This window comes from Agrilus planipennis, unplaced genomic scaffold (genome assembly GCF_000699045.2).
Source record: "Agrilus planipennis isolate EAB-ADULT unplaced genomic scaffold, Apla_2.0 scaffold491, whole genome shotgun sequence".
NCBI classification, from domain to species: domain Eukaryota; kingdom Metazoa; phylum Arthropoda; class Insecta; order Coleoptera; family Buprestidae; genus Agrilus; species Agrilus planipennis.
The window spans coordinates 1-11,726 of NW_020439141.1; the positions used below are offsets into that span (position 1 = coordinate 1).

General features: G+C 31.4%; 3 protein-coding genes and 1 long non-coding RNA gene across 6 annotated transcripts; 1 reads left to right on the top strand and 3 right to left on the bottom strand.

The window, feature by feature from the left end:
* Positions 1-279: 279 nt before the first annotated feature.
* On the bottom strand, positions 280-1,711 carry LOC108743461. 3 transcript variants are annotated; one of them, XR_003231771.1, is made up of 3 exons: positions 1,511-1,711; positions 762-945; positions 280-353 (listed from the first exon to the last, which is right to left on the bottom strand). It is a non-coding gene; the product is annotated as an uncharacterized LOC108743461 (long non-coding RNA). The 3 variants fall into 3 exon arrangements; XR_003231772.1 differs by having other exon boundaries at positions 1,494-1,711; XR_001938828.2 differs by having other exon boundaries at positions 762-1,705.
* Positions 1,712-3,290: 1,579 nt separating this feature from the next.
* LOC112905424 lies at positions 3,291-4,292 on the top strand. Its single transcript, XM_025977818.1, has 3 exons — positions 3,291-3,412; positions 3,504-3,737; positions 3,986-4,292. Exons 1-3 carry the CDS (start codon positions 3,398-3,400, stop codon positions 4,154-4,156), a joined length of 420 nt encoding a protein of 139 aa, XP_025833603.1. The 5' UTR covers positions 3,291-3,397; the 3' UTR covers positions 4,157-4,292.
* Positions 4,293-4,489: 197 nt separating this feature from the next.
* LOC108743462 lies at positions 4,490-7,290 on the bottom strand. Its single transcript, XM_018479033.1, has 5 exons — positions 6,414-7,290; positions 6,137-6,332; positions 5,840-6,034; positions 5,525-5,750; positions 4,490-5,462 (listed from the first exon to the last, which is right to left on the bottom strand). Exons 1-5 carry the CDS (start codon positions 6,420-6,422, stop codon positions 4,652-4,654), a joined length of 1,437 nt encoding a protein of 478 aa, XP_018334535.1. The 5' UTR covers positions 6,423-7,290; the 3' UTR covers positions 4,490-4,651.
* A 98-nt stretch (positions 7,291-7,388) lies between these two features.
* Positions 7,389-11,706, bottom strand: LOC108743465 (general odorant-binding protein 70). Its single transcript, XM_018479036.2, has 5 exons — positions 11,118-11,706; positions 10,889-11,016; positions 8,736-8,771; positions 7,836-7,992; positions 7,389-7,593 (listed from the first exon to the last, which is right to left on the bottom strand). Exons 1-5 carry the CDS (start codon positions 11,131-11,133, stop codon positions 7,508-7,510), a joined length of 423 nt encoding a protein of 140 aa, XP_018334538.1. The 5' UTR covers positions 11,134-11,706; the 3' UTR covers positions 7,389-7,507.
* Positions 11,707-11,726: the final 20 nt, after the last annotated feature.

An 11,726-nucleotide genomic window follows, 5' to 3' on the forward strand; every position in this document is an offset into this window, starting at 1 on the left:
GAGAGGAACTGTTACTATAATGTTTGATTTTTCTCATATTATTTGTTTTGTTTTGCCTATAATTTTAAGGGTAAGTTTGATTGTACTATTTAATATTTCAAGTCAAATATAAGCATAAATACTTATAATTTATAAGTGTTTCTGCATACATATTTACAATTCCAAAAACGTTTCATGCATTTGAATTATTTAACAAAACAAGAAGGCAATCAGGAAGGAGGTGCGTATATGCACATAAAAAATTAATTATTAGCTAGGAAAACCTTTAATTTTACTTACTCTACGTTTTCAACATCAGATGCCTTAATCTTTGTTTCTTCTGGTCTAGCATTTATTACAGCCAAACAATAAATCTGTTAAAAAGAGAATAAAACTATGTATAAAAAATCTAATTGGCGATTACTGTAATTAAATAACGTACATACTATATGCAAGTACCTGTGCAATAAAATTATATGTACTGTATAGGAATAGTTGTAAAATTTTAGTTGAATTTTTTCGCATGTTTAATAGTACATACATAAATATGTATTGAAGATGTTGAACAACAGTTAGAGTTATAAGAGAAGTCGATGACCGAAAGAGGATGTTATTTGAATAAAGGCTACATACACTACAAAGACGGAAAGGATACTGTATACTTATACTGTAGGTATATTATTTAAACTTTACACGTTATGTACCTTTGTAGAAAAAGTGAATTAAACTCAATTAAAAAATATAAAATTAACAAACAAATAAATAAATAAATAAATACGTACCAGAAAGAATGCAGCCCTTTTCATTTCTTTTTGTTTCAACTATTTGCAACTATTGTTCAATTAGGTAAAATCGACCGTCGACAGCACGGTGTGCGTGATCGTTCGAAAACTTTTTTGATGGTGGACCCCTGCAAAACTAGCTCGGTAACATTGGACCTCGGCCTCTTATTAAGTTAACATTTATCTGTGGAAGAAGGGGCAAAGAACGTTATGTCCATGTTATGTCTAAAGTCTAAACCAACATATAACTGAAGGAGCTTCTCGTTTCTCGGTTCTGTTGCAGGTTCAACAAACATTTTCGTCTCCATGTATCAGAAAAGGTACTTGGGACTGGGACCTTTGCATTACATTATGAAATAATGATTTCAAGGCTAATTAACGCCGCGTCTGCAGTGAATGGTAAATAAACTTTTAACGAATAAATTATGCATTATTAATATGTTATAATGCGTGACCCAAGCTAAAGGCATCCTATAGGTAATAAGTACGTTAGATAACAGTACGTAAACATGATTTGATTGAAAATTAAAAGGTAGCCGTTATGTACTATAACGAATTGAAGTCAGTTACGAATCTCTCAAGTCTTTTACATACCTAGGACAAATAAAGAAAAAGGTACTTATATGTATTTCTTTTTCGCGTATTACTTGCAGGGTAGGTTTATTAAGTGACCTCATTCTTGTAAAGGCCACTAATTAAACATTCCGGTCTTGTAAAATTCAAAATACTTACAAAATGCTCCAACTTACGCATAAATAAATACGATGTATAGATACAAAATAGACGAATAGGTTGTTATAACTTGGAAGTACAAATGTCAAGACTTCCACGTTCGGTGCTCGTAAGCTTGTAAGCGCCGTTGATTTCGGTTAGCGATGGTCCTGGCGATTTCTTCTAAGAAAAATCGCCAGGACCAACGCTAACCAGCGCGGAAGAACCTGTCTCAGTTAGTTGGCGACTTAATTATTATAATTTTGAAAACAACAACAAACTTTTATTCTGACTGATGAGACGCTTAACTTTTTATTATATTCGACCGCTCTATGAGAATGTACCAAGTGCAGTAGGTACAACTTATTATAAATGAGAAGATCATTAATTGAACCGGTCAGGTGAGAGTTCGCTATGCTATGCTACCGATACAAAGATATTTGCCTTCTCCTCGTTTAAACCTTGACTTTGCTTCTGATGCCAACGAACCTTTCTGGTTAAAATAGGTATAATATACCTTTATGTTGTCGAGAATTGTACAATACAGCAATAACTCGATGGCACCGTTCAAATCGGAATTTTATCAAACAAAAGAGGTCTAGGAATTTAAAATGCAAATACGAAATGAAGGAGAAAAATCTTTAAATGTCTTCTAAACATTAATTTCTATTTGTATTTAAATGGTTTTTGATCTCCTCTTCTATTTTTTTAACAACTATTTAAAAGATAACCACTACATTTTCTATTTCGAATGCAGTTTCCTAAAAGATATTGCTTACAAACATTTGAAATAGAAAACATTACAACAACAATTTTTCACGTCTCTGTCTACCTCCATATTCTATTTGAAAAGGTTTTTTTTTTTAGAACGACACGATTCTGTTCTTCTCCATGTCGTGTACCTCTTTAATTGCCTTTAAAATAATTAGTTAACGTTCTTCTTAAAAGTGCTTGTAGGTACGTCGTATTCTTTGACTTTTTCGTGACAAAATTAGTACCTAATATTTATAATTACAGTTAGGTGCATGTGTTTCAGCTTTGAAACTTGTCATGCGAGAGGCATATTAATTCCTTGTAATACTAGCGAAAACTTAGGATAGCTACGTTAGCATTACTTACCAATAAAAAAGACATTTACCAATAATAACAATAAAACCTGAACGCTTATTCAAGAACAACTTGTTGTGAGAAATTATACGGGTATAAAAAATCGCATTTGTTTTTGTCTTTTAGAAGTTATTACATACTTTGTACATAGACTGGCAGATATTTAGCTACCTATTAATTAATGGGAAATAAAGTTGAATTACTCAAATAGAATTTTATTCAGCCTTTAATTTACTGGACGCTGTTTTTATGTTTAACAGTAACTTTAATTAAAAATGTAAGTTGTACTTGTTTAAGGCAGATTACTATTCCTCCTGTGCAAAATTGGCGAACGGATCACGTTTTTACATAGTACTTACACGTTTTAAAATCGATACAATCGATATTAACATTCAAGTATAACACAAAGAATGGTGCAAACCAAACCATTGCTAAAGATTAATAAGAATTCTACTTACAAGCCAAATTTGTTTAAGTAATAGCCATACATATGTGCGTAAAGAGTACAAACTTGCGATAGAAATTCGACACTTTTCTATATTGCACATAAGTATGTAACTTTAAAATAAAACTAATATATAGTTTTAAAAATATGTTTTGAAATACTGCACAAAGGTTTTTGGTGGAAAGAAGGATCCATGCATTATTCGTGGCCATCCAGCATCCAGCATCCAGCTGGAAAATGCATCTTCTATCTTCGTGCATGTTTCTTACTTAGAAATATATTTCGACTTTTTTTATTAGATTTTAATATAAAGGGATAATAGACACCGTCGAAGAATTAGTTTTTGATCTGCTTTCATCGCCAACGGTACATAATGTTTACAAGAATTGTAAGTGAATGAGTACCTACACATTAATAACTATCACTCTTTTTGGACCAAACGTGCCTATTTACGTAACTAAAGTAAAACTTAATTTTAGATTGTTTGTATTTGTACGATGCTCGGCTGTTTTTCGAATGAAGCTTCGATCATTCCTTTGGATTCTTCAGTTGTTAATGTGAAATCGGATAATAGTGGTAAAGATTATTCTTATTCAATTCACGAAAATCGAGCAGTGGCTATCGGAGCGGACATTGTCCAACCAGTAATTATCCAAAACGAAATTGTCCCGGCCCTTAAAACGTTCAACCCTATTATTAATCATGAGCTACAGGTAAAAATTAAAGATAAAGACAATGTAGTGCATCAGTAAGTAATCGACAATTATATTTATTATCGTGTAAGAATAACTCGGTTTTTTAACTAAATTCGTGTTTGATTCACGTTTTCCAGATTTTATGATGGCTAATAAGTTTTTAATAAACCCACAAGTAGTGGTAAATTTAATTACAAGTACCTACATATTACGTAATGCTTATGGAGTTTTTACTACGTTGTCTACGGTTATTTTTTAATTTCTAGGAACCCAATCAGAAACAGGAATTTGTAAAGCAAGACGGGAAACACGTACAATTAGAAACAACGTTCGAGTCGTCTTCACAAAGACCTTCCTCGTCTGTTTATTTTCTTCCAGGTGGATATCCTCATGCGTACACATATTTTTATGGATATTTTCCATTGCCAGCATTGTAAGGATTATCATCTTACAAAATATTAAGAAAATTGGACTGAATATGGTGATATGGTGGATTATTATACATACATACGTAACGTACGTATAAATATCTATGTATGTGCATAACAGTTATAACAGCTAAAAAAAATTAAATGAGAATAAATAATAATAAAAACACTTAAAGTGTAAAAAGTAAATTAGTTTCATTTGCCTCTTGAACTGGGTAAATAATAAATTAAATGATGACGAAAAAATAAATACGCAAATCGCTATTACCCATTATTTAGGTGTGATGATAAAAATAAAACAATTGGCGAGTTTGACAAAAAGAAATTTTTATTCCATCTCTCTACCACAGAACTACGTACGTACATAGTTGAAAATAAATAAAATAACTTAATCGTAAAATTAATTTACTGCTTCGATCGACTGACGGCATTGTCTGTTATACATATTCTCTTCAATAGCAGTAGGTAAAAACTCCTCGTGAAGCTTTCTCATCTGCTTATATTTCATTCTGCTCCAAATTGGTCCGATTTTCCGTCGACTTCTTCCTTCAGTTCGTCACCGGGGGAGCGTACTTTTGGTTTCAAAGGGATCAAATCAATGGCCTGCACGTGGGCCCTTACAGAAACTCCTGGAGGAACAGATAAAACTTTCTTACCAGAGTTCGTAACGATAGCACCTTCTCTGGTTCCGCTAATTTGAACGTTGATTCCAGAGTTTCCAGTGTTACAGCAATTTTCTTGATCGTCGTCTTCTTTGTTAGGGCCTTCGTCTCCAGACGGTTTATTGTACGAACCATTGTCTTCTTCTTCTTCTTCATAATCACCGTCATTATTATTTTTGTACGATTGAGAAGAAGACGTAAACGGTCTACTCAAGTGTTTATTCTTTGATTTATCGTCTTTTCCGAATATGTCCCCGAAGTCGTCATTGCCTGATGTCGAGTCAGAATTAAAGGTGTTCTGTCCTGAATTATTATCAAACCGATTTGAAAAACCGCTTTCGTCCTTTGTTGAGCTTATTCCTTCGAAGTTTCCTTTCGGTTTGACCCTTCCGCTTTCAGAAGCGGTGAAAACTTCTTCTGAATAATCGTTATACAAATTTGGTGGAACGTATTCGGGGCTTCCAAAGGGAAATATGTTCGGTAAATGGGGTCCTTTAACCGTTTTAAGAACTCTGTATCCTGTCTCGGGACCAGCTATGTAATGTACCGTGTGTTGAACGCCTTTGTCGTCCAAATAAGTGTAAGAACCTCTAACGTGGCCGGATGAGTCACTCGTTTCGGTTCTTCTTTGATCTGGACCGGCCGAAACAAACCTGAATTAAACAAACATAATAAATAATGGTAATTTTTTCGTTTCGTTTTATTATTGCTGAACCTGTAACTTCCGTCCAATTGTCTTTGAATCGATGTTCTACCCCTCGGAATGGGCTTTCCTCTTCCTTTAAAGAACAACGGCCCGTAAGCTTTGGGGTTCGAATCAGGGAATGGAGTTTTTACATGAAAACCGGTATTTTTACCGGCTACAAAGTCGACATTATGGTGATCACCAACGTCATCGATATAAGAAAACTTCCCCGTCACATCCCCAACGTTATTCGATACTGAAAGGGAAATGAAACTTGAAATAAGAACGGTACCGATTACTGTTATCATTACAGACGTATGTACATATGTACGTATAAGTAGGTACCTTCTTGTCTTTGGTAAGTCCTTGTTTTAAAACCAAAATTGTAACTTGGATCTTCACTGTCATCGAAATATGGGTCGTCCTTACTGCCACTTGATCTTGGGCCATTTTGACTTAAATCGTACTTTCTTACGACATTTTTTCCTCGAGGTCTGTAGCCTCTTGGTCCAGCTGTATACTGTGTAGAATCTAAATGTCCTAATCGGAGATGTGATTGTTTTGAAATATAGTAGTTGGAGTTAAAATGCAAATACAATACGCAATATGGGAGCAAATCCATTTCAAACACATTGCACCTACCTGTAGAAGGACTTCGACCTCCAAATTCACCATGAACTACATTATTTCTGTTTCCTCTGCCGTGATGATAAGAATCTGGTGTATCGTATCCAAACTCAAAGGAACTATCTCTGTATAAAACATTATAATCGTCGACAGCCAGTGCATATTTTACAGCGATTATTGTTAAAAATACAATGACAAATATTGACGAAATCTAAAGAAGAGAAGAGAGATGTAAGGTAAGTAGCACGTATAATGTAATAATTGCAAAAATAAACTGTTATTCAAATAATACCTTTCCCATTTTTATCGTATCCGACGTATCAAACGGTGCACAATTATAAGTATATATATTTATAAACAATTCACTAGTATAAAAAATTCACATACATAACTATTTTACACAAACAAGTTATTAAAAATCCTCTTGCATGTCTTCTATCTATAAAAACTAAGAAACCGAATTGGGCGCAGCTTTTATACCTGATGCCAAACGAAATATAAAAGATGCGAATAGTGGGATAAAATTAGAGCCAACTTTTGCTTTATGTATTTTTGTATTGTTTATAAAGAGAGGTGTGTTAAGAAGGAACAATAAGACGATGTTTTTGAATAAAAATGAATCTGTTTTAAACAGGACAGCGACGAAGCGAAGGCTGCCTGTTTTTCCTTGCGTGAAGATCAAAGATGTCCTTGTTAACGGTCCAACAATTCTAGCTCGTTTTTGTAATTTTTGATGCTAACAACAACGATCCGGTATAATTTTTAACAATTTTACTTGCTTCTTTAAATATTTAAGTCGATAATCAGAATTGCGATTTCAAATATGAACATACATATATTTATGTATTATGTATCTACCTGAAAAGTTATGTGTCCATGCTTGTATAGGTACGTACCACCAATCTTCAATTATTCGTAGATAAGCAAAACAAGAAAGAAATACCTAATCAGCAATGGAATCGTGATAATAAAAGCCGCAGTAAAATTTACACGGCTTTTATTATGATTACGTACTTATTACCTACATGTTTGTTTTACTTATCGTTAGAGTAGATTTGTACTATCTAAAATGGTCCACTTGCAATAATCATTAGTAAATTTATTTCATGTCTAAAAAACAGTAGTCGTGATCGTTATTTCGTTATTGTTTTTTAGAAATAAGTGACAAACACGTGCGTGCATGCGTGCGTGCGTGCGTGGCAGTGAAGCGTTTTAAATTGGGCACCGAGGAAAAATAAATACAAATACGTATTCTAATAGTGTGAGTTTTTAATAACAATTTTTTATTATTATTTACAATACATAATTACAAAGGTACGTAAGTGTGTAGAATTAAAACTTGTACTAAAATGTAATAGCTAATAATAAAAAAGACAGATTAAGCTGCTACGGATTTTGCTTGCAATATTCGTCTATTAAATCAGAAATGCAATCGAAGGTGTAGAACGCGACATCGCAGGTTGTTCCATCGTCTAAAAATTACAGAAAGGAAATAATTATCTGTTTTATTACTGTAAGAAACATTTCCGATCAACTTATAGATTCATGTATTAGGTACCTATATATCTATACGTAGGTACTTACATGCTTAGCACTTGTTATCTTACATTTTATCAAACACTTGGGATTGATAATAACTAATTAATAATTGCATATTTTATGTAATTACCTATTGCTAGGTACCTGCGTATAAAATTGACTTTATGTTATTTACCTTTAACACTTTCCAAAGTAGTTGCATATGTCTTTTTTGCGTTTGCTAGGCAGCTATTCACCGCTCGAAATGTCCCTTTTATGTATTCAGGATCTGTAACACCTTCTGTGTATAACGTAACAAGTCCATCTGGCCTGGGAAATCCAAATTCGTTTACCTAAATTTAATAAAATTCCTATACCTACTGGTCAGTGGTCACAAACAACTGCTGTTCCATTAAACTAGCGAATTCAACCGAAAAGTAGAATGTCTGAACGGTAGAAAAATTTCTCAGTTACCTATTTACCTTTACTATTATTTAGGGAACGGCATATTTAGGTACGTATCGGTAAATGAAGAGAATTCAATAAGTTTTTTTTTCAATATAATAAATAAATAAAAAAGTTTTATTGAAATTTGGTGGAGGCGCTAGGTAAATTTTATTTTTTGCAACTATGTGTTGAATTTTGAGAAATTAATAACTAATTTAACATTTTACACTCTGACATTGAATAAGTGGCTGTTTGAATTAAAAGTTTGTCATTTTATTTTAGTCTAAGCTATTAATTAAGTTGACTCCTAATTGGATAAATCCATTTATTTTTTGAGAATTCTCTGATGTATGAGTATATGCGTACGTAATAATTGTTAACGAGACCAATGAAATGTTTATTACGATTTTTTGCGATAAATAAAAGTTAAAAATTCACACAGACAAAACTTATCAATGATTCATTGACTTATAAAGTTACTAATGATCAGTACAACACAACATGATAATTCACGGGGTCATCATACTATCATTATGTACTTCCTTTCGTTTAAATATCAATAAGTAAAAAAAATACGTATTTTATCAATAAAATAAGTAAACGATATTTATTTACATATGAAGGTAATTGTGCAGGTATAGGTACTTACTGCTTTCATTTTTCGATAAACACACTGAAGAAGACACTACAAAAAAAATTAATTAATCATTTATTAGCTCTCCTATTATCCATAAAATTTGAACAAATTCTGTCGCTCTTATGTATGATCTCATTGGATATAAAATATTTGTATATTTTTTAAACTTACAATCTAGGTACCTAATACGTTTCAGAAGAAAATTTGTATTAATTTGTCAAAGTATATATTCCACGCGAGAATTGTTTTCGTTCAAAATATTTTTTTATACGTATTTTGATGATAAAAAGTTGTAAATTTGTTTAACGTTCCAAATTTTCGGGTTCTAGCAATAAGAATATTATTTGTTAAAATAAACACATTAGGTGCATAGAAACATATATATTCTTATACTTATTAGCAAAAGGCCAACGTTTCGCTTCCAGATCGGGAACTTTATCAAGGCACTATATGACTACACCAATCAATTCAAAATTAAGTTAGTAAACCTGATTATATGGGAACATACAATTAGTAATACTTACATTTGCTTGGTTTCAATTATACTGTACAGTATGTAACTGAATTTGAAAGTTAAAATCAATTAAAGCAACGTGATTTTAATTTCCAATTGTTTTTAATAGAACCTTTTTTAGCATGTTTGTGTGATATTGGTTCGTAATTTAAATTGTGATTATTTAACTTAATCTAAGATCCTATCTGTGACATTAATTCGACCGTTTTTTGAATTTTTATTTTCTGATTGGAAATCCTATTGGATAAATTAGACAATTTTTATTTTATTAAAATTATAATATATATCTATATACTAACAGGTAATCTTTGTATCAGGTAGCTTATTTATAAAATACATTCAGCCAGGAGTTATGTTGATTTTCACTGTACATAAGTGAAACCAAGCAAATGTATGTATATAACTTTTTATATACAACTTAATTTTTAATTGGTCTGATTGGTGTAATCATATAGAGCATTGGTAAGGTTCCCAATCTGGGAGCGAAACGTTGGCCTTTTGCTAATAAATGCAAGAGTATTGACCAGAAGGAAGTTCAGAGTTTTCATTCAATTTACACATTCTGGGTGGCTATGCACACTTTAATGTAATATTGAACTTTGAAACTTCAACCTTTGCACCAAAACTGATGATTAGTATAACTACATATTTTACGCACAATAATTTTACATGTAATTTAAAAATTAGGTAATCATGGATAGCGTATTTCTAGAACAGAAACAACCATAATTTAAATGGAAATTAAAAACGATTTTATTTTTTTGCTATTTTTTTGTATATTATTTCAATTTATCTATTACATTAATTAGAAGCAGTAAAAAGTACGAAACTTTTAATAGATATATTTTCAATGTGAATTTTGTTTTAATGTTTCGTTCTGAACGCTTTTCTTATGCTCTGTATTAAAGGGTGAAATGTTTGGAAGATGAAAAAATATAAATTTGAATCGTGGTATGTTATTAAGCTTTTCACTTTATTTGCTCTATTTTGAACCAATAATAAAAGCGTCAATATGTTTTTTTTTTTTCGGTAGATAATTATAATTAGAAATGGGTACATGACATACGAATCTTCAGTTTTATTGTTAGTAATAGTCATACTAGTAAATAAACGGTAGATAATAAGTATGTATCTCGAAAACTATTACATGCATCCTGTATAATAGAGAGGGAGACGAAATCGATGAATAATTAATGAATTAATATATTCATGTCAGCATAAGAATGACTTTTAATTCCTATTCATTTATTTCTTGTTTACGTCACGCTAATTATTATTGTAAGCCGTCGTTGGAGAAAAATCATTGTATAATTAGTCGTTTAGGTATAAGTACGTATGTATTATAAGGTACCTACATTTAGTGCAACATGTATGTGCAATGCTAAATAGATAATAATGATAGTAATACATGCGTGAATTTTGATTTGGGTTATTTACGAAATACTACGTCAGGTAAGTGGTACAGCTATAATTTGACTTTCAGTTTTAATTAATAATATTCGTGCATTAATTTATTTTTACTTCGATGTAAGTACTTATGTAGATACTACATCATAATGGGCAAATACGCAATTGTAAAATCGTAAAAGATAATACATATAAGTATATATTTCTATGTACTTAGAAACAGAACTGTTTTCAGTTTACTTACTCCTGCAATTTTTCTTTCTTCTTCTGTGAAGAACGTATCGGTGGATCGAACTTTTCGATTTCTCTCGTTCGTCGATTGTAAATCACGCTGGCTTTCACTTTTTGTAGTACCAGCAAGTTCTATTGCATCTGTTTCGAAAAAAGAAAGGTACAATAAACAGCGGTGTATAAATCTAGTTAAGTGAACGAGGAAATTGTTTAAAAAGATTAGTTAATAGATCTATACGTACAGGTTGATTGTGTCATCGAACAAGAACGAGTCGTTTCCTCAATTTATCGAAAACAAAATAAACCTGCAACACCGCATTTTCAATTGAAAAATAAAAAAAAAAAAAATAGGAAAACAAAAAGACGAATAAATCTAATTAATGTTTTTGTTTTATATAGTTACGGATTTCGCACTTGTTAATTAGATCAAGTCGATTATGTACCCGCTTTTCATTTCAAAATTAATTTTATTTGAGTTTTATTACATTAAACATTTATAGGTAGAACTAATGTTCATGGTACACTTGTTAATAAAAAGATAAAACGAATGAGAAATAGTGCAAAATTTTTCCGCGCATTTTACTTTCTAATTTTAACTTTACTTAATTCGCTTTAAAATTATAATTATTTCATTATTTCAGAATTTATTTTAATGAGAAAATAAAATGTATATATCCGCCATCTACTAATTAGAAGATAATTATAAAATTTATTATGTAATATTGTATGAATTGCAACTTACAAGGTATAAGCTAACTACTGTAACTAATTGTAAGATAAAATTCACAATTTAAATGGGAGGAATCCCCGTGGATATTATCATAAATAAATAAATAATATTCTCTTCAATA